Genomic DNA, 18,901 nt, shown 5'->3' with positions numbered 1-18,901 from the left:
ACCTCCCCATTTAAAGTATCAATCCCTTTCAGACGTAAGTACGGCAATGATGGGGCACGTCAAAGATGATAAAGGTAAGTGATTGGAACTGGCGTTTTGTCCTGGAAACATCTGCTATCACAAGTGTGATGTTTATGAGGGAACAAAATGGTTGGAGAGAGCATTAACTTGCTTGTTCTTACATACAGCTATCAATTATGAGGCCTTTTCACAAGAGATACAAGGAGGAAAGGGGTTTTGTCCAGAACGGGGACTTTGTTATTATTGTTGACATGGGACAGAAAAGTGGAAGAGTGCCAACTTTAAAAATCAGTTGCCCATTGTGGCTGGTTTTGAGTGCACATTTACATTTCAGTAATGAGAAATGCAACACAGTACACAGATCCAAGTGACACTTGTGAAAAACACCATGATTTGAAGCAGTATACAACAACAGTTCAGCTGTAACATTACCCACACCCACAATTAGAAAATGTGAAAGCACCACACCCATGGCTGTTATGGTATCTGCCCTGTTCTTAAATCTTGGGATAATTATTCCTGTCTCTAAGTATTTCTCATCTACAAAATATAAGCCATCAACTGGATGCCTTTCCTGAGTCATGCATTAGAACTCCTTGTCTGTAGCCATTAGGGAAGGGCCATTGCTCAGCTGTAGAGCATCTTCTTCGCATGCAGAACAGCTGAGGTTCAATCCTCCCGCCTCTCCAGGTAGGGATGGGAGAATTTCCTGCCTGAAATGATGCACAACCGCTGCCAGTCGCTGCTGACAAGACTGGGCTTGATAGTCCAATGGTCTGATATAATATAAGGCAGATTCCTATGTTGCTATGTACAAACTCTCAAGAAGTGCAACAGGTTATCCCCATGATTCTACATTATTTGCATATCCCCTTGTCCCAGGGTACTGTTTTTAACCTCGCTCCACAGCTAGTGAACTCTGGGGTTGTAATTTACACAAAACGGGGGGGGGGGGGGGGAGAGAGATTTCATAAACAGGAACCCTCTGCTCATTCTGCTATACAATCCTTAGGAGAAAGCAGCGTTATATCTGGATCAGTTCTCTGTGCTCCTCTAAAATTCAGTGGGTCAACCTTATTTCTCTCTGAAGCACTGAAACGTATCACTGAAACTGGAGCACTACCAGCAGCCATATGGATTATACCACAATCAGACTTCTGAATAAGCAATTTCACTTTACAGTGGCTTTGGGGAACAGAAATCCAGTACTTTTTTAAAAAAAACACCCCAAAACTCCCATGTCCTATATAAATTAACATGTTCTTAAACCAAGTCACTAAAATATAACAAGATTGAGTTCAGATTCAGGGAAATAAAAACACCGAGGCTGTCTAAATAAAATACTGACATGCATTCCTAAAGCTCAATTAAGTGAAAGACAACTTCTCTACATGACTACTTATCCCTCAGATACAGCCAACTCAGTACGGTCAGGGTAAATAAGAGAGTAATTTAATGCATTTGAAACTGTGAGAAAGACTGACATCTATATTCAGTCAGCGGCGGAGGAAGCGCTGCACGCCCAGTGGTGAGTACCACCCGCATTTTGTCACCCCCCCCCCAGTGGTGACACCCAGAGTGGCCCACACCCACCACATACCCCTTCCCCTGACCCCGTATTCAGATCTATCTTAAATTAGTAAGGTAAAGGTAAAGGACCATTAAGTACAGTCAAAGGTCTATGGGGTGCAGTGCTCATCTTGCTTTCAGGCCGAGGGAGCCAGCGTTTGTTGACAGACAGCTTTCTGGGTCACGTGGCAAGCATGACTAAACCGTTTCTAGTGCACGGAACACCATGACGAGTGATGAGTGCCAGAGTGCATGGAAAAGCTGTTTACCTTCCTGCTGCAGTGATACCTATTTATCTACTTGCACTAGCATACTTTCGAACTGCTAGGTTGGCAGAAGCTGGGACAGAGCAATGGGAGCTCACCCAGTCACGGGGATTCAAACCACCGACCTTCTGATCAACAAGCCCAAGAGACTCAGTGGTTTAGACCACAGCGCCACCCATTCCCTTCCCTTCTTTTACCTTTTAGTAAAGATAGAGAGAGGTCTGTCATTGGGCAATAAATGCTGCCGCCTGGCTAAAGTGTTGTGTGTTAGTCAAAACAAGGTTAAAAAAGGCCAGGATTCTAAGATATATTTTTGCATGCAGTGAAGAGCATTACATCCAAATTCCACTTCAACAGTTCCTACTGAAGAGCCAATACACTTTTTTAAACTGCATAACAGCTTGCCATTTCAACAGTGGGAGCTGCTGAAGTGAAAACAGAAGTGAAGCTCTAGGCAATGCAAACGGTGTGCAAAACGCACACATAGGTTCTTCTGAAAACCAGCCAAGAAAATATTTCCTAAACACACAATGAATGGAATCCAAATATCCACTTTAGGCAAGCCCAAGGGTTTGGCACATGATATATTTTGCCTTTCAAACCCACATGCCATATGAAAAATGCTTTTGAAAAACTCTCCATCAACCTACCCAATTTAAAGAGTGGTTTGCCACTTGACAAAGGAGACTACAATATTCATTAGCCATTCCCTTATAAAAAGCCTAGGTGCTCAGGGAAAGCTCCTGATGACATTCCAATACACAAGCTAATAGAATCCATAATTACAAATATTTGTGGTGTTTACAAGGACTCCACTTGTATTAATTTTGCATTGTGTAGTTTTTGAATTTGATGGCCCCAAGAGTGCATTTTCCCAAGCTGATTACAGGCTCTTTTACAGAGCGATACCAATTGAGGCCACTCAAACAAAAACAAAAACAGAAGACCATATAAGTTAGGAAAGATATTGAGCAGTACATAGTCTACATCAACTTGCAAGTCTGCTGAATCTACACAGAGGAAGAGGCCAATTTATTTTCCTTTTCCAAGATGCTTAGCCAAGAATGTGAAGAATTTAGAATGAACTGAACCAGCAAAATGTGTAGAGATGGTGTTATTAGACATTTATAGTTACTTTACAAATATGCTAGCAGCAGACGGCAGGACCCTTCAACTTTCACAAACAGACATGAGTACTTGGAGCCAAGAAACAGCATAAAACTGTATGGCATATTTTAGAGGGCACACAAACACAAGCTTGTTCAAATGACAGACAAAATCTCTTTGACACGAACAAGGAAATAATTTTCAATTGCACTCTCTCCTCAAAATGAAACTCTTGTCCATTAAAAAGTTTGAGGGAGGAGAAAGATGGATGTAGGAAAGTTCTTTACATCATTACTGTAGTTATTACAAATAAATACCCGTATTTTTCGCTCTATAACACGCACCGGACCATAACACGCACGTAGTTTTTAGAGGAGGAAAACAAGAAAAAAAATATTCTAAATGAAACAGTGGATGTATGATTTTTGTGGTTCATGCTGTGGCCACAGACATGTGATCTGACAGTGAGTCTGGAGTAGCCCAATGCAAAAATCCTGAGGATCCATGTGGATCCATGCTTTGTAACCACGTTTTTGCACCACTGCGGCCCTAGGCAACAGTGGGTGCGTGATTTTTTTGGTGCAAGATGTAGCCATGAACATGCTATGTGATCTGATGGTGAATTTGGGGTGACCCAGTGCAAAAATCCTGAGGATCCATGTGGATCCGTGCTTTGTAACCACGTTTTAAGTGGGGAGGGAAGGAAAAGCACTCAAGGGACAAGGAGCATGTGTGGGGTGGGTGGAGAAGGATGCTGCTAATAATGAAGGAGAGGGGTATAAGGGGAGAAGGCTCCACTCCTCTCCCACTTTGCTCCTTAAAAGCAAGCAGGCTCTGCTTTTCTTCCTCCTCCCCGCTCATCCCCGGCTTAGCGAGCTGAAAAACCTTGCTGCTATGTAGTGAGCTGAGTGGGGGGGAGAGAGGGACAGAGAGCCTGCTTGCTTTAAAGGAACCAACCGGACAGGACTCCTCTCCTCTCCCGCTTTGCTCTTTTAAAGCAGCAGGCTCTCTGTCCCTCTCTCCTCCCCACTCAGCGGCTCTTCTCCCGCTTTGCTGCTTCAAAGCGAGCCACTGAGGAGGGAAGGAAGGGGAACCATGGATCCTCTGCTCACGACTGCAGCAGATCCCCCCGCCACCCGTAGGCATTCCCTCCATAACACGCACAGACATTTCCCCTTACTTTCTAGGAGGAAAAAAGTGAGTGTTATGGTGCAAAAAATACGGTAATAAAGAACAAGAACATTCAAGAACATACTCGGGTCACAAAAATCCCTTATAACACACTTTCCCCCTTTAGAATAATACTGAAACGGCCATGAAAAAGAAGCACGTTTTGAGAATTATGCAAAGCAGTGAAAACTAAGGTAACTTTTGTAATCTGGCATGGTGAAAAAATAGGTTGCAAGCAGCAGCATAACAGAGGAGCTGACCTTCAATAAAGTCTTTGCAAAGGCTGCCCCAATAAGCCCCTGCAAATATGTGAAAGTGTTATCTAACTGTTTGCTTCCCACTGAAGCATCCCCATCCATTCACTCATTTCATATACAGTGGTACCTCGGGTTACATACGCTTCAGGTTACATACGCTTCAGGTTACAGACTCCGCTAACCCAGAAATAGTACCTCGAGTTAAGAACTTTGTTTCAGGATAAGAACAGAAATCGTGCTCCGGCGGTACGGCAGCAGCAGGAGGCCCTATTAGGTAAAGTGGTGCTTCAGGTTAAGAACAGTTTCAGGTTAAGAACGGACCTCCGGAACGAATTAAGTACTTAACCTGAGGTACCACTGTAAAACCTAACAAATATAGACCAAAGTGGTGAGCACAATGGCCATTTACATTTTTCCGCAAACTGGAAAGCTGGGGTGCGACAGGGAGAGGTGGGGCAGGAAGGTGATGAGCTTGGGATTGCGTGGGCACCCTAACAGAAACCTCTCTGCCCTGTCTCCGCTTTGCACTGCCCTGTCTCTGCTTTGCAGCAATGCCACTGTTAGGAGAGCTATGCCATGGTCTCGGTATGGCTGCTTCTCTGTCTACAAACCTGCAAGAGAGGGCCTTCTCGGTGGCGGCTCCCAAACTTTGGAACTAGAGAATTTAAACTGGCTTGCTTTCATGTTGCCCTGTTTGCTGGTGAGGACTTTCTTGTTCCAACAGGATTTTGGGAACTGACTGCTTTTAAGGAAAGGGCTAGTGCAGGCTTTCTCAGCCTTGGCCCTCCAGATGTTTTGAGACTACAATTCCCATCATCCCTGACCACTGGTCCTGCTAGCTAGGGATCATGGGAGTTGTAGGCTAAAAAACATCTGGAGGGCCAAGGTTGAGGAAGCCTAGGCTATTTCTACGATGTTTTTGTTGTAATGATCTGTGTGTTTTAGTACACATATATCATAATTCTATTAATGCTCATTTGTTTTTAATGATTGCTTCCTCTCACCTATGTTTTTAAGCTGTTTCTATTTTAGCTGTAAGTCACCATGGGTCTCTGTCAGGGGGAAAAGGCAGGGTATAAGTAAATATAATACTCATGAAATTCACATTCAAGGGGGGGAAATTTGAACAATTTTTCATAATTGGCTAATGTGTACTTTTTCTTCCCAATAGGAATGTTTCCCATCGCTCATTCATCAAGCATTCTTTGGTGAGGGCACAATCCAAACTCCTGCTTGGGAGCAGTGGGCATCAAGCCCTTGAGCTACTTGTGCCAGCCAGGAAGGGGAGGGTGGGGCAGTAACTGCACTATTCTTTTTAAGTCCTAACTCCTTTCTGCTCTTTGCTTCACCTAACAGAAGTCACTGCAGGCAACAGAAAGGACCTTTTTCTTAAAGTGCAACATCTTTCATTCTTTAGCTTGGGTATATTAAAACCAGTGGGAGTTATATCATAGGATTTATGTGAGATGTGAAGATCACTGGTGGCTTACAACTAGCAATAGATGGGGGCAAACTGCGATCCAGTTCACATTTAAAGGCAAACCTTTAAAAAATATATTTGAGTTAACAGTGATCTGTCAGTAGGCTTCATGGTTCCCCACTGGTCTCTGAAGCTCACACAGTCAAGGCACTTAGACAGGTTTCCTTAATTACTTTTTCTAGGAATCATTTCTTTCCCTCCAGAGAGTGAACGTGTGGCTCTAGTATGTTGGATTGTTGCGCAAGTATTGCAGCGATACTGCAGAACCTAAGATTTGCCCAGAGAAGCAGACTGGGTGCTGTACAAGTTGAGAAGACTTCTGGGAGTAGCAGATATATTGTTGAAAGAAAGGGGTTTTTTACGTGAGAATATCTACATGGTTTTCATAAGAACAATAAAGCATTTAAAAAGAATATTCAGCAACATATTACTGGGGCATGGTGTTACTAGTATGCTGCTGATGCTGTTCATACCCAGCTCTATTTTGTAGTATCTGAATCAGGAGAGGCCATGCATGTCCTAAACTGGTGTCCAAATGGACTTATGAGCTTGGTGACAGCTAGTAAACCGTGGCTGAATCCTGACAAGATGGATGGGAATTGGGTGTGCCTGGGAATTAGATGTGTACCAGCTTTTGGATGGATATCCTATGAAACCACAGGTGAGTGGTCTGGAGGTGCTCCTAGATTAATCCCCATTATTAGAGGCCCCATGTGGCCAGACAGCCCTATGAACTTCACCAACTACAGCATGAAGCTACTAACATGAGTTTGACCAAACTGCAGGAAGCAGTGGAAGACAGGAGTGCCTGGGGTGCTCTGGTCCATGGGGTCATGAAGAGTCAGATACAACAACAACAACAACAACTAATAATAATAATAATAATTTATTATTTATATCCCGCCCATCTGGCTGGGTTTCCCCAGCCACTGTGGGTGGCTTCCAACAAAATATTAAAATACAGTAGTCCATCAAAGATTAAAAGCTTCCCTAAACAGGGCTGCCTTCAGATGTCTTCTAAAAGTCTGGTAGATGTTGTTCTCTTTGATATCTGGTAGGAGGGCATTCCACAGGGTGGGCGCCACTACTGAGAAGGCCCTCTGCCTGGTTCCCTGTAACTTGGCTTCTCGCAGTGAGAGAACCGCCAGAAGGCCCTCGGCGATGGACCTCAGTGTTGGGGAAGCATGATGGGGGCGGAGACGCTCCTTCAGGTATACTGAGCCGAGGCCGTTTAGGGCTTTAAAGGTCAGCACCAACACTTTGAATTGTGCTCGGAAACGTACTGAAAGCCAATGTAGGTCTTTGTTATGTGGTGTTATGTGGTCTCGGTGGCCACTCCCAGTCACCAATCTAGCTGCCGCATTCTGGATTAGTTGTAGTTTCTGGGTCACCTTCAAAGGTAGCCCCACATAGAGCGCATTGCAGTAGTCCAAGCGAGAGATAACCAGAGCATGCACCACTCTGGCAAGGCAGTCCATGGGCAGAGAGGGTCTCAGCCTGCGTGCCAGATGGAGCTGGTAAACAGCTGTCTTGGACACAGAATTGACCTGCGCCTCCATGGACAGCTGCGAGTCCAAAATGACTCCCAGGATGTGCACCTGGTCCTTCAGGGGCACAGTTACCCCATTCAGGACCAGGGAGTCCTCCACACCTGCCCGCCTCCTGTCCCCCCAAAACATTACTTCTGTCTTGTCAGGATTCAACCTCAATCTGTTAGCCACCATCCATCCTCCAACCGCCTCCAGACACTCACACAGGACCTTCACTGCCTTCTCTGGTTCTGATTTGAAAGAGAGCTGGAGCTGGGTATCATCTGCATACTGATGAACTCCCAGCCCAAACCGCCTGATGATCTCTCCCAGCAGCTGCATGTAGATTTTGAAAAGCATGGGGGAGAGGACGGAACCCTGAGGCACCCCACAAGTGAGGACCCAGGGGTCTGAACACTCATCCCCCACCACCACTTTCTGAACACGGCCCAGGAGGAAGGAGCAGAACCACTGTATAACAGTGCCCCCAGCTCCCAGCCCCTCTAGACGGTCCATAAGGATGTTATGGTTGATGGTATCAAAAGCCGCTGAGAGATCCAGCAGAAGTAGGAAACAGCTCTCACCTTTGTCCCTAGCCTGACGGAGATCTTCGACTAGTGTGACCAAGAGAGTTTCAGTCCCATGATGAGGCCTGAATCCCGATTGGAAGGGATCCAAACGACTAAACAACAACAACAGCATCTGAAGGGGCACAACATTCCCATCCCTAGTCTAGATTTCGGCCAATGGTTTCATTCATATATATACACAGTGAATCAAGTTCAAAGTTTCTTAGTTAAGTAAATTATTACACTGGTGCCTCGGAACTCGAACGTAATCCATCCCGGAAGACCGTTCGACTTCCAAATGTCCAAGTTCCAAGGCATGGCTTCCAATTGGCCATCAGCTTGGTTTTTGCACAGTGGAAGCCGCATTGGATGTTTGTGTTTCGAGGAACATTCGAAAACCGGAGCACTGACTTCCAGGTTTTTGACATTTGAGAATGGAGCTGTTTGAGTTACGAGGTAACACTGTATAGAGAAAAGACTGCAATCATGCTGTTACATAATATACTCATGGAAGTTTTGGTAGATAAGCCCTTTGCAGGCAGAGGGGTAAAATCCTGTTTTGTCTGTGAAGTTGTTCCTATTTTTAGCTATCTGAACACAGCCTTGCTCAGGGCCATTTCTATTTGCTTACGGTTCGTTTTCTATTCAGCCAACTTCTGTCAACTTCCAAAAGAATTACAAAGCATTTTCTGTACAGATAATATTTCCCAGGTTAACCTCAATTGCTATAAAACTTTGAGGTCCTTTTATCTTCCTTTTAAGATGTTAGAAGTTTCACTGAAAATACAGCTACAGTGTGCTGGCAAGAGTTCAGTTGATAAAAACTCCTAATGGGAAGGGGCTATTTTAAAAATATAGTTATAAAGGTGAAAGTTAAAAGGTCCAAGCCTTTGTGATTTTTTTTTAAGAGGTAGCACACAAAAACAGAGAAAGTTCATAAGGAGAATAATTTAGACATCCTTTTTGAGGCTAAAAGGAAAGCAAGTGGAGCTAAGAAAGATGCAGCCAACAGTATTTGTACCTTTTCAGACGATGCTCCTTTTTGCTCACTGGTTTTATTTAGTGAGCCAGATCCCCCTATCTGCAAACTCATGGGATAAATTTAAAATGAACTTAAAAGCTTAGCCTTGCAAGGTGTTTTGTTTTTTTTTAAAGGTGTGTTAGTCAACCTTCATGGTGTAGAACTTGAACCCTCTTTATATATAGAAATATACACATGGAAAAGGCCTCAACATACAACACTGGCAAAACTCCATGTGGCAATCCATTTTTGCAAGCCACTGCCTGCTGATCCTTAGAGCAGGAGTTAGACCTCACTTTGACAGAACAGAATAAAGTCGAAGGCCATTGATGCTTCAAATCCAGACTGGGAAGCAGCAGATTGAGAAATCTAGATCAGCCTGAGTTCTCCTCCGCTATTTTGGCATCACAGTGATAGCTGCATCAGGCAAAAAGTTTTATTTGTTTCTATACCACCAAACATAAAAAAGTTGAAAAAACTCAATGTGATCACCAACATAAAATCACCAAGGAAAAGAACAGTATAACTTGCAATTCAAATGAATCATGAACTTAAGCAGACCACCCCTCAGGGATAACTTGAGTGAACAAATGAGCATTAAGCAGGCTCTGAATCACCAGGACTGTAGATATTTATTGAGAGTGCATTCCAAGGGCAGGTCTTGTTACACTAAAGGTGTTGTTTTTAGCAAACGTTAGATGAACCTTATGAGAATGCAGCAGTACTGAAATTGTCTCTCCCAACTACAACTCCCATCATCCCCAATGGTCAGTGGTGGCCAGTGGACAGGGATGATAGGAGTTGTAGTGAAGCAGCACCTGGAGGGCACCACATTGGCCATCCCTGATTTAATGTATGAAGCACCAGCTGTAAGTGTAACACTGTACAAACACAGGTGCAATCCTATCCAAGAGGAGGGTCACAACCCATCTATCTTCAGCTGTACTCCAGAGCTATAAATGCAAAATCTTTGCTCCTGCCTAGTGAATGGGAAAGCTGCTTCTATATAACACAAAGTGTTTTTACAGAGATCTCAAAAACTGGACAAATCAGAACCCAGTTTTCAAGCCTGACTTTGAAGAATATAGTTTTGCAAGGCATTCCATCATCAATTCAACAAGAACCCAGTCTGCAAACATTAAAAAACCTAATACTCTATAATTAAAACTTCCACTGCTAATCTACATTTTTGCATACTTCTAAAAAAGAAGCTTAAAACCACAAAAGCATAAAATAATACTCACACATTAATTCCACAGAGTTTCTAGCCTGAAAAAAATTGTTGGGGAAGGAGGACAGAACTGCGGCAACATGAGGTAGGTGCTACAGTCATTTTAGATATTTGTGAGCCCAGCACACTCATCTTACTACAGCTGCAAATTACAGATATCAGCAGCACCATCACCCAGATGACCTTATTTCACCAGGAAGGTTACAGGACAGGCAGGTGCAACTTCTCCCCGACTGCACATTTAGTATGGAAGAAAACTGTTAAACTGGCAAAGCTAGAAACATGTTTAGGTGTTTGTGAAAAAGAAATCAGAAGTGTGGTGGAACACTTACGATCAAGTCCGTTGATGTATCTCATTGTGATTTCACAGTGCCCCCATACTGCACTGACTATAGGATAGAGTTTTTTCCCTTTTAGTCCCCTGAAGGCCACTCCAAGGTACTGTCCATCCACAATGAAGCTAAGCGTCCCTTCATCCATATCCAAAACCACCAGTAAGGAGTCTGGGAGTACAAAAGACTCGTCTGGTTCCAAAAATACGGGATATGTCACCCCAGGCTGATTTTTGCAGTTGTGATAAAGTTTGTTGCGCCCAAGGTCCCAGCCCCATGACTCATTATTGCTACCAACCAACGACGTATATCCTACAGAATGCAAAGGTGCTTCTGCCGTTGACACTCCAACCACAGCGTGTGTTCCTCGCTGCCTGGCGGGCCAGTGGATCTGCCAAACATGTAGGCCCCTCGTATACCCAACTTTGCCTCGGATGCAGTCTGTGCTTTGGGCTACTGGATGTCTGTGAAATGTCAGTTTGTCATCTTCCTTCACAAATATATTTAAGGATCGGTCTTCATTGTTCCAAGCATGCTTGTACTGGACCTCCAAATGGGCCGGGGGCATATCCAGCAACATATCCAATCTCGCAGGCTTGCAGAAATCTGGGCCCCTCAGTTCCCTTTTGACAGGTCTGTAAGGGGGTTCCCGAACATCGACAGACTTTATGCTCCCTGAGATTTTTTGGCCCATTGCTTGGCTGCAGATTGCTTGGCTGCAGGGAACGAAGGGTGGATCTGGTCCCAGTGTTAACTCATGAAAACACTTTCAAGCTGAGCCAGTGGACCCTGTGCATGTAGACTGAATTTACTCTTGCCTTCTGGACCCGTCTAGAGCCAATGTTTTCTGAGAATACACTCCTAGGGGGGAGAAAAAGTAGAGAGAGTCTCCAGTTAAAAAGCAGTCAACTTATAACCCACATATGTATTCTTGAAAATTTCTATGATTGGTGCCAAGTTATTTTAAAATGAAGAACTGACAATTCTCGGCTTCATGGGCTTTGTACAACAGCGGCCACTAGCCAGACTGTCAGCAGGATATATTGAGCCTGCAGTGTTCCAAATACAGACAGCAATTTCCGTCTTTTCATAATAGACACAGACATTCCACACCTTTTGCCCTTCCACCCATATAGTCTAGTCAGCGCTGTCACATTGTACAAGAGCTTTTCTCTTCATTATCAGGTATGCATGAGACCATCCATTTTCACTTGTGCTTCTTTATAGTGCTTCAAAAAGAAATTCTTTCGGCAAGCTTTTTACCTCTAGCATTTCTCTTTTCTAAATCTGCCTTTCTAATCCGAATACCTTGTAAAGGAACCCAGACTAGCATAGCTGGAAGGTATCCCTGGATGATAGCAAACAGCTGTGAAACTTGATACTTCACCTTTTAAAAAAAAGCCATGCCCCTTAAATAAATATATACGGCAAAACTTGTTTTACGATTTGTGATGGGCTTCTGAAAAGGAAGCTGGAGAGATTTAACAAATGCTTATGGTTCTGAAACATCTTTTGACCAGCCCATCCTGTGGATTGTTTGGTTTGAAAATACAAATGGAGGTGTTAAGTGGTACTGCGACTATGCTGAAAAGCCTGAGCAGGATACTGCCTGCAAATGTATTTATTTAGGCTACATACCACGCCAAAAATCCATGGGTCTTTGACATGAGGTATTTCACATCCAACATGCTTTTCGATGGTGCATTACATTAACCATCTTGTTGAAAAAGAGACACTGAATATTCACTTTTATTTGTGCTAGGGAGCCACAATGAGCCACAAGTTGTGTGCTAAGACAGCTCTGTGTGTGTTTAAGGACACCCTCTCAAAAGGTTGCAACGTCTACACAGCTCAAAAGAAAGCTACATGTTTTAAGTTTCCAGACTTCAAGTGATGTATATTCACACAACAGCAATTCTGAATGCCCAATAGTAAAACACCAGAAGTCAATTTCACCAAGGCTGCACATAAACAATGCCAAAATCCCATCTAGACAGGAAAGAATATTCCCAACACAGAAGACTGGTTTACAAACTGTATAATGTCATGTGTTAAAAGACTGTGTACTTAATTGTAGCTAGGCAAATTCTTGGCTAGGTTACTGGAAGATTGCTGAATTATAATATGCAAGTGTGCAAAGTCCCCATGCATGAAGTCTTCATAGCAACTTAAACAGACCATTTTTATTAAAACAAGCAGTAAAGTCATTAAATGTGCGGTCATACCTCACATTTACAGCCGCTTCAGGTTGCGTTTTTTCAGGTTGTGGAGCGCCGAAACCCGGAAGTACCAGAACGGGTTACTTCCGGGTTTCAGTGGTCGCGCATGCGCAGAAGCGCCAAATCGCAACTCGCGCATGCGCAGACGCGGGTTGCAAACGTGCATTCCACACAGATCATGTTCACAACCAGAGTGTCCACTGTATTTAAGTGTTCACACACACACACACACATACATTACATTCAGTATCTCATCACAATTTGATGTTGTATCTTGTTCAAGAAACTGATAGCTGGTGAGTTAAGGGAGATGGCCATCTAATTTTGAAAAAATCATTATCTTTGGTGACCTTGACTGGACTGAGTTGAATGCCTTCAATAACTACTTCTAAATATGATTTCAGAGCATCTCAAAGTATATTGAAAAGTACTATAGCAGTCTTTCAGGAATCCAAGAAATTTTCAACCTGCATCTGAGGTAAAGGAGGGCTGAGCATCACCTGACAGAAGGCCCCATAAGCATCTTCAAAAAGGCAGCATCCTTCAGAGTATAATTCCATAAAATGTAAGGAGCTGCTGCAAGGAGTGAAAACATTTCCCCAGTACACATACAGAACCACTTCATGCATACATAGCCCTCTTAGATAGATCCATGTATGGAAATTATTGGGGATTGCCAAAAAGTTACAACAAAATATTTGGGGGGCAGACTTTACTGTATATAGCCATTGGCTTTCAACCAGGTAGCAAGCATCATTAGATATTGATGGTAAAGGTAAAGGTAAAGGTACCCCTGACCATTAGGTCCAGTCGCAGACGACTCTGGGGTTGTGTGCTCATCTCACTCTATAGGCCGAGGGAGCCAGCGTTTGTCTGCAGACAGCTTCTGGGTCATGTGGCCAGTATGACTAAGCCGCTTGTGGCGAAACCAGAGCAGCACACGGAAACGGCGTTTACCTTCCTGCAGAAGCGGTATCTATTTATCTACTTGCACTTGACGTGCTTTCAAACTGCTAGGTGGGCCAGAGCTGGGACCAAACAACAGGAGCTCACCCCATTGAGGGGATTTGAACCGCTGAGCTTCTGATCGGCAAGCCCTAGGCTCTGTGGTTTAGACCACAGCGCCACCCGCGTCCCCCGATATTGATAGTACACACCTCTAAAGTTAGAGAACTCTCAACTGCTCTTGTGTCTCTTCTTTCTCCTATAAGCCACTATGTGTCTAAGAGTGACTGATCTTTTTTAAAGCAGTTCTTTCTTTCAAAGCTTTTCATGGTGGAGAAAACACATCTTTGGGCCACAGAAAGTGGCAGCAATCTCAGCACGTTTCCTAACCCGTTCTCTAGTGCTCACACTGCAAAAACAATCTTCTCCAGGACTCTAGACAATGAAAGTGAAGGTAAGGCTAGAAAATGCTTGCAACTAGAAACGCCTTCACACATGAACACACAAAGAGGTTAGTAGATATAGAATTCCTTGCAAACCTTCATACCGCCTATAGTCTCTGGAGGGGAACAACTGGCATAGCAGATTATAGCTTCTTAACAAGATTGCCAATATGCGATGCTGATGGAAGGATACAAGCAGCTAACTCTGCCACACACACAAAGCCTTGCACATTTATAATTCTCCTTCTATTATGGGAAAGAGGGAAAGAGGCTATGTGATTCCTCCAAGTTAGTTTCAATGGCATGACCTCAAACAAATACAAATTCTTCCCAATAAACTGAAGCGGGAATGGAAGAGAGTATGCCCAGAAATCAATATTCAGTTTTCCTCCATTGTGGGATGCAATTCATAGTACCAAAGGTAAGCCAAAGGGCAAGCCTGCCTGACTAACAGCATTGTGATCAGCTCCCTTCCTGACCTTTTGCAATACAGAATGCAAAAAAAAAATTCGATATACACAATAAGGAATATTTACACATGGTGCATGTTAAACAATCTCCTTGCAAATTGCAAAAGAACACTTTAAAAGTTATCCTATATTACATGCCAAGATCATGCCTTTACTGGTTGTTGTTTTTAAGCCATGATAATTTGCTCAAGACACATCCAAATTCTCATTTCTCTGCCAAAACATTTTATGTTTCTGGTTAACTTTTGGCATTTACAGAAGCCGTGTACTACTGGCCACCTCACATAAACTGAACACAGTGGCAAATGAACAGGGCACTAACACTCTGGTTAGCTCTGCTGAAAGGAACTGATTCATTGCAGAAGCCTGTGAATGTTTACTCAGAAGTCAGCCTCTCTGTGATCAACAAGATGAACTGCTGGGTAATCACGTATAGGACTGCAGCCTTACTCTTTTGAGAAAAAAACCCATTAACTCCTGTAGGAGGCAGAAATATTTCTGTAATGGTTTCACAAGCATCCCCCACATAGCTGGGAAATGGTCAGATTAAAAGCACGGCATGCACCCAGCAGTGAGCAAGCCAAAGCCAAGCCGGAAAAAGAGTGTCAGTTTCACTTTCCAGCACTCTCAGTGGAGCTGCCAAGACATTAAAGAATGTTATTCTCAGCACTAACAGTTAAATTGAAATCTTACCCGAAAAATTAAGTTGGGGAGATGCTATTTCACCGTTTAAAAAAAAATGCAGCCTGATACTGGGACAAGATAAGCATGTCAGACTTCCTGCAACACACAACGCTACTGAAAACATCCGGAAAACATTTGCAGATCTAGTTATGATCATTTCTAAACATCAAATTAGATACACTCTTTGATTTGCAGCAAATAAAACCATACAGAGATATTGAATGGATAGCAGAATGATTCCATATAGAGATACCAGGGGTTTGAACATGTTATGTTTTTCTTACTATTTTTACTTGTCCAGGCACCTGGTTTTCCTTTTTCAATGAAACAAACAACACCCTCCCTGTTTACACACACGAATCCCTCACTACTACAGTCTTGTAAATAACTGTTTTAGAGAAGAAATGATGCTTCCACCCACTCGCCCAATATGCCCACAACTCTTACCCAGCCTGGTCCCACTAGTGCTCTCCAGATGTTTTGGAGTATAATCCCACCACCACAACCAGAGCACCTAACGGTCACAAATGATGGGAGCTGCAAGTCCAAAACTTCTGGAGGACTCCTTGCATAAAAGCCTCCCTACAAAAAGAGAACCTCACAGTGGAATCTCTTGCTCAGAGTAGACCTAAGCATACACAGAATCACAGAACTGTAGGAGTTGGGAGGGACCACGAGGGCCATCAAGTTCAACCCCCTGCAATGCAGGAACCTTTTGCCCAATGGGGCAGGTAAAGGAGGTAAAGGACCCATGGGCGGTTAAGTCCTGTCAAAGGCGACTATGGCATTGTGACGCTCATCTCACTTTCAGGCCGAGGGAGCTGGCATTTGTCTACAGACAGCTTTCTGGGTCATGTGGCCAGCAGGACTAAACCGCTTCTGGCACAACGGGACACCGTGACAGAAACCAGAGCGCATGGAAACGCTGTTTACCTTCCCACCACAGCGGTAACTATTTATCTACTTGCACTGGCTTGCTTTTGAACTGCTAAGTTGGCAGGAGCTGGGACAGAGCAACAGGAGCTCATCCTGTTGCGGGGATTCGAACTGCCAACCTTCTGATCGGCAAGCCCAAGAGCCTCAGTGGTTTAGACCACAGCGTCACCCATGTCCCTTGTGCCCAACAGGGCACTCAGAGCCATGATCCTGAGATTAAAGAGTCTTATGCTCTACTAACTGAGCTATCCCAGCTATCTAACATGGCACAGGGAAACTCTTCCTTGACCCAAGAAGGAACCCTTTTATCATCCCTTACTCAACCCTGCATCCTCTGATCACCACCCTTCCCAAAGCCTATCAACTTGATACTTCTGTAGAAAGGTCCGCCCGCCCCCCCCCCCCCCGGCACACCTTCTGGAGGCTACATACATATGCCAGTTCAGGGGCAGCTCCCATTGTTCATACAAGTGACATTATTGGTGCAAACCAATTTTCACAGCATTTCTATCTTTCAGGTCTTCTTAAAGGAGTAGCGGACATGGTATCCTTCCCATTCTGCACATTCAGATAGAGAAGAAGAGAGGCGATGAATTAAAGGCAGTCAAAAGGGTGGGAGGCGGGGAAGAGTTCAAACAAGAACGGATGCGCCATGCAGAGAATTCAGCAGGGCGGTACTACCGAAGCCACCAGAGCACAATTCATCTCTGCCAACACACTTTATTCCTCTCCGACACAGAACTGTCACGTTGCAGGACTGTGGCTGCTTTTAGAAGCGATGGCTTTTAGTCTGGAATGAGTCACTTCTGAATGTTAAGAGTGAAAATGCAAGGGGCCCTTCTCTTTAAAGAAAACAACGAACCTTCGGTCTGGTCAAACTGCACCGGCGACAGCCTCTGATGATGACTTTGAAGCAGCAACAGGCTGGTATGAGGGAGGAATTTCTTCAGGTATGCTTCTGGGAAGACATGCCTCTTTCAAATCCCTTCGGGAAGTCACAAGGAGAACATGAGGACCACAGTTCTCTCTTGTTGTTGCTTCCCCAATGACTGACATTCAAAGGCAATTAGTAGCCACTGATAGCTTTACCTTCCATAAATTTGTCTAAAGCTCTCTTTCAAGCCATCCAAGATGATGATCATCGCTTGTGCCAGCAAATTCCATAAGTTAACTATGTGCTGTATGAAGAACTGCTTCCTTTTGTTTGTCCTGAATCGCTGCCAATCAGCTTCATGTGGATGACCTTGAGTCCAAGTGTTATACGGGTGGGTGGGTGAAACCTCTCTCTTCACTCTCTCCTCATAAGCAGATCTCCCCACCAACCCCAAAAACAGAACTAATACTATTGCACCTCGCACCATTTCGAAATTATGCGCAATGCTAAAGCGAAACCAAAAATCTGTACAACTCAAAATAGTGGGGAAATGAACCACAAAGGGCTGGGGGATACACAAGACACAGCACACCAGTAATATAAACTACCAGAAATATTTCAGGAACTGACATTATTACTGAGACATCTGGAATGTTAATTTAAGTCAGGTGTAACTAATCTGCTCCGAGAACAGACACAAGAAAAAGGTCACAACCTCGCCTTGTAAAGACAAATAAGTTTTTCTTAGAAAGCAAATGCTGTAGCGTCCAAACACTCGATTGAACCGTCAGACATATGGAGATGGCCTGAAGGGATCGTATGTATAAATATGTAACAATGATACATGAAAAGTGTAATTATGAGCATTGCAAAATTATCACCTCAACCGTATGACCTCTCAACAAACTAATGATTCCTTTGTGATTTCATAAATTAAGCCTCAATGCTCCATATCCAAATTTGGCAGCAGAACTGTTTGGCAACAGGTTAGGATGCAGAAGAAGCCCAATTAATTAGTCATTGTTTGGCTACAGCTGGGTTAAAACTCTTGTTGCCACAGGCTACCTTTTCCTAAATTCCTGTTGCCCAACAGTATACTGGCATTACCGTGTTTTTCTACACAAATGGAAGCTCCCAGATCCCTGTCACAATGACCTTTATCTCATCTTCTTGTAAAAGTTTCATATTAAAGCAAAAAACTTAACTAACAGCCCTTTAGTTTCCCCATTTGTTAGTACCTTTTCCAGTTTTGTTTTCTCCAGTTGTAAGTTTCCCAACCATGTATGTTGGTCCGAGTGCTTTTGGTAAAATACTCTTCAAGTATTGTATTGGCGGATATTGAAAACATTCTGTGTCTAGACAATGCTTGCTCATTTATAATAAAGGGGCTGAATCAGTCCACTTTACTTCCCAGTTTTGAAAAATATGAGTATACGCTTCTATACTGTCTTGTTATGGTATGATATTAAAAATGGAAGTTTGTGTACTTGCAAGGTCTAGAATCATAGTTCTGTTTTCCTATAATGATACCTACATATTTTGGAGAGCAACTAGCTCCTATCTCCTGAAAATGAAAGCTATAAGTCTGACTCAGTTATCCTCAATAATATTTTGCCATGTACAGTGGCAGAGGATACAGTTATGGGTTTGTTGTTGTTTTTTAATTACTATTATGTCTTTGGCTTTTTAAAACACTTTCGCACCTCAACTTCCAAGTCTCACACACAGGGGCATGCAGATTCTGGTAGATTTTACCCTTTAGTAAAGGCAATACCCTC

At 43.5% G+C, this 18,901-nt stretch overlaps 1 protein-coding gene across 3 annotated transcripts in view; it reads right to left on the bottom strand.

The window, feature by feature from the left end:
- The window catches only part of SPSB4 (splA/ryanodine receptor domain and SOCS box containing 4), a 167,019-nt gene that overhangs the window by 35,420 nt on the left and 112,698 nt on the right, over positions 1 to 18,901 (bottom strand). For 2 of the 3 annotated variants that reach the window (XM_081007001.1, XM_081007000.1), the window contains exon 2: positions 10,553 to 11,413. In XM_081007001.1, the coding sequence (XP_080863127.1) occupies positions 10,553 to 11,246 (694 nt within the window). In that variant the 5' untranslated portion in view covers positions 11,247 to 11,413. Of the gene's footprint in view, positions 1 to 10,552; positions 11,414 to 17,111; positions 17,170 to 18,901 lie in introns of those variants that run through there. The other variant, XM_081007002.1, reaches the window with a different exon arrangement.

This window comes from Podarcis pityusensis (genome assembly GCF_964106645.2).
Source record: "Podarcis pityusensis genome assembly, chromosome: 5".
NCBI classification, from domain to species: Eukaryota; Metazoa; Chordata; class Lepidosauria; order Squamata; family Lacertidae; genus Podarcis; species Podarcis pityusensis.
The sequence above is the reverse complement of the archived record's forward strand: the minus strand, read 5'-3'. Positions and strand labels throughout refer to the sequence as shown.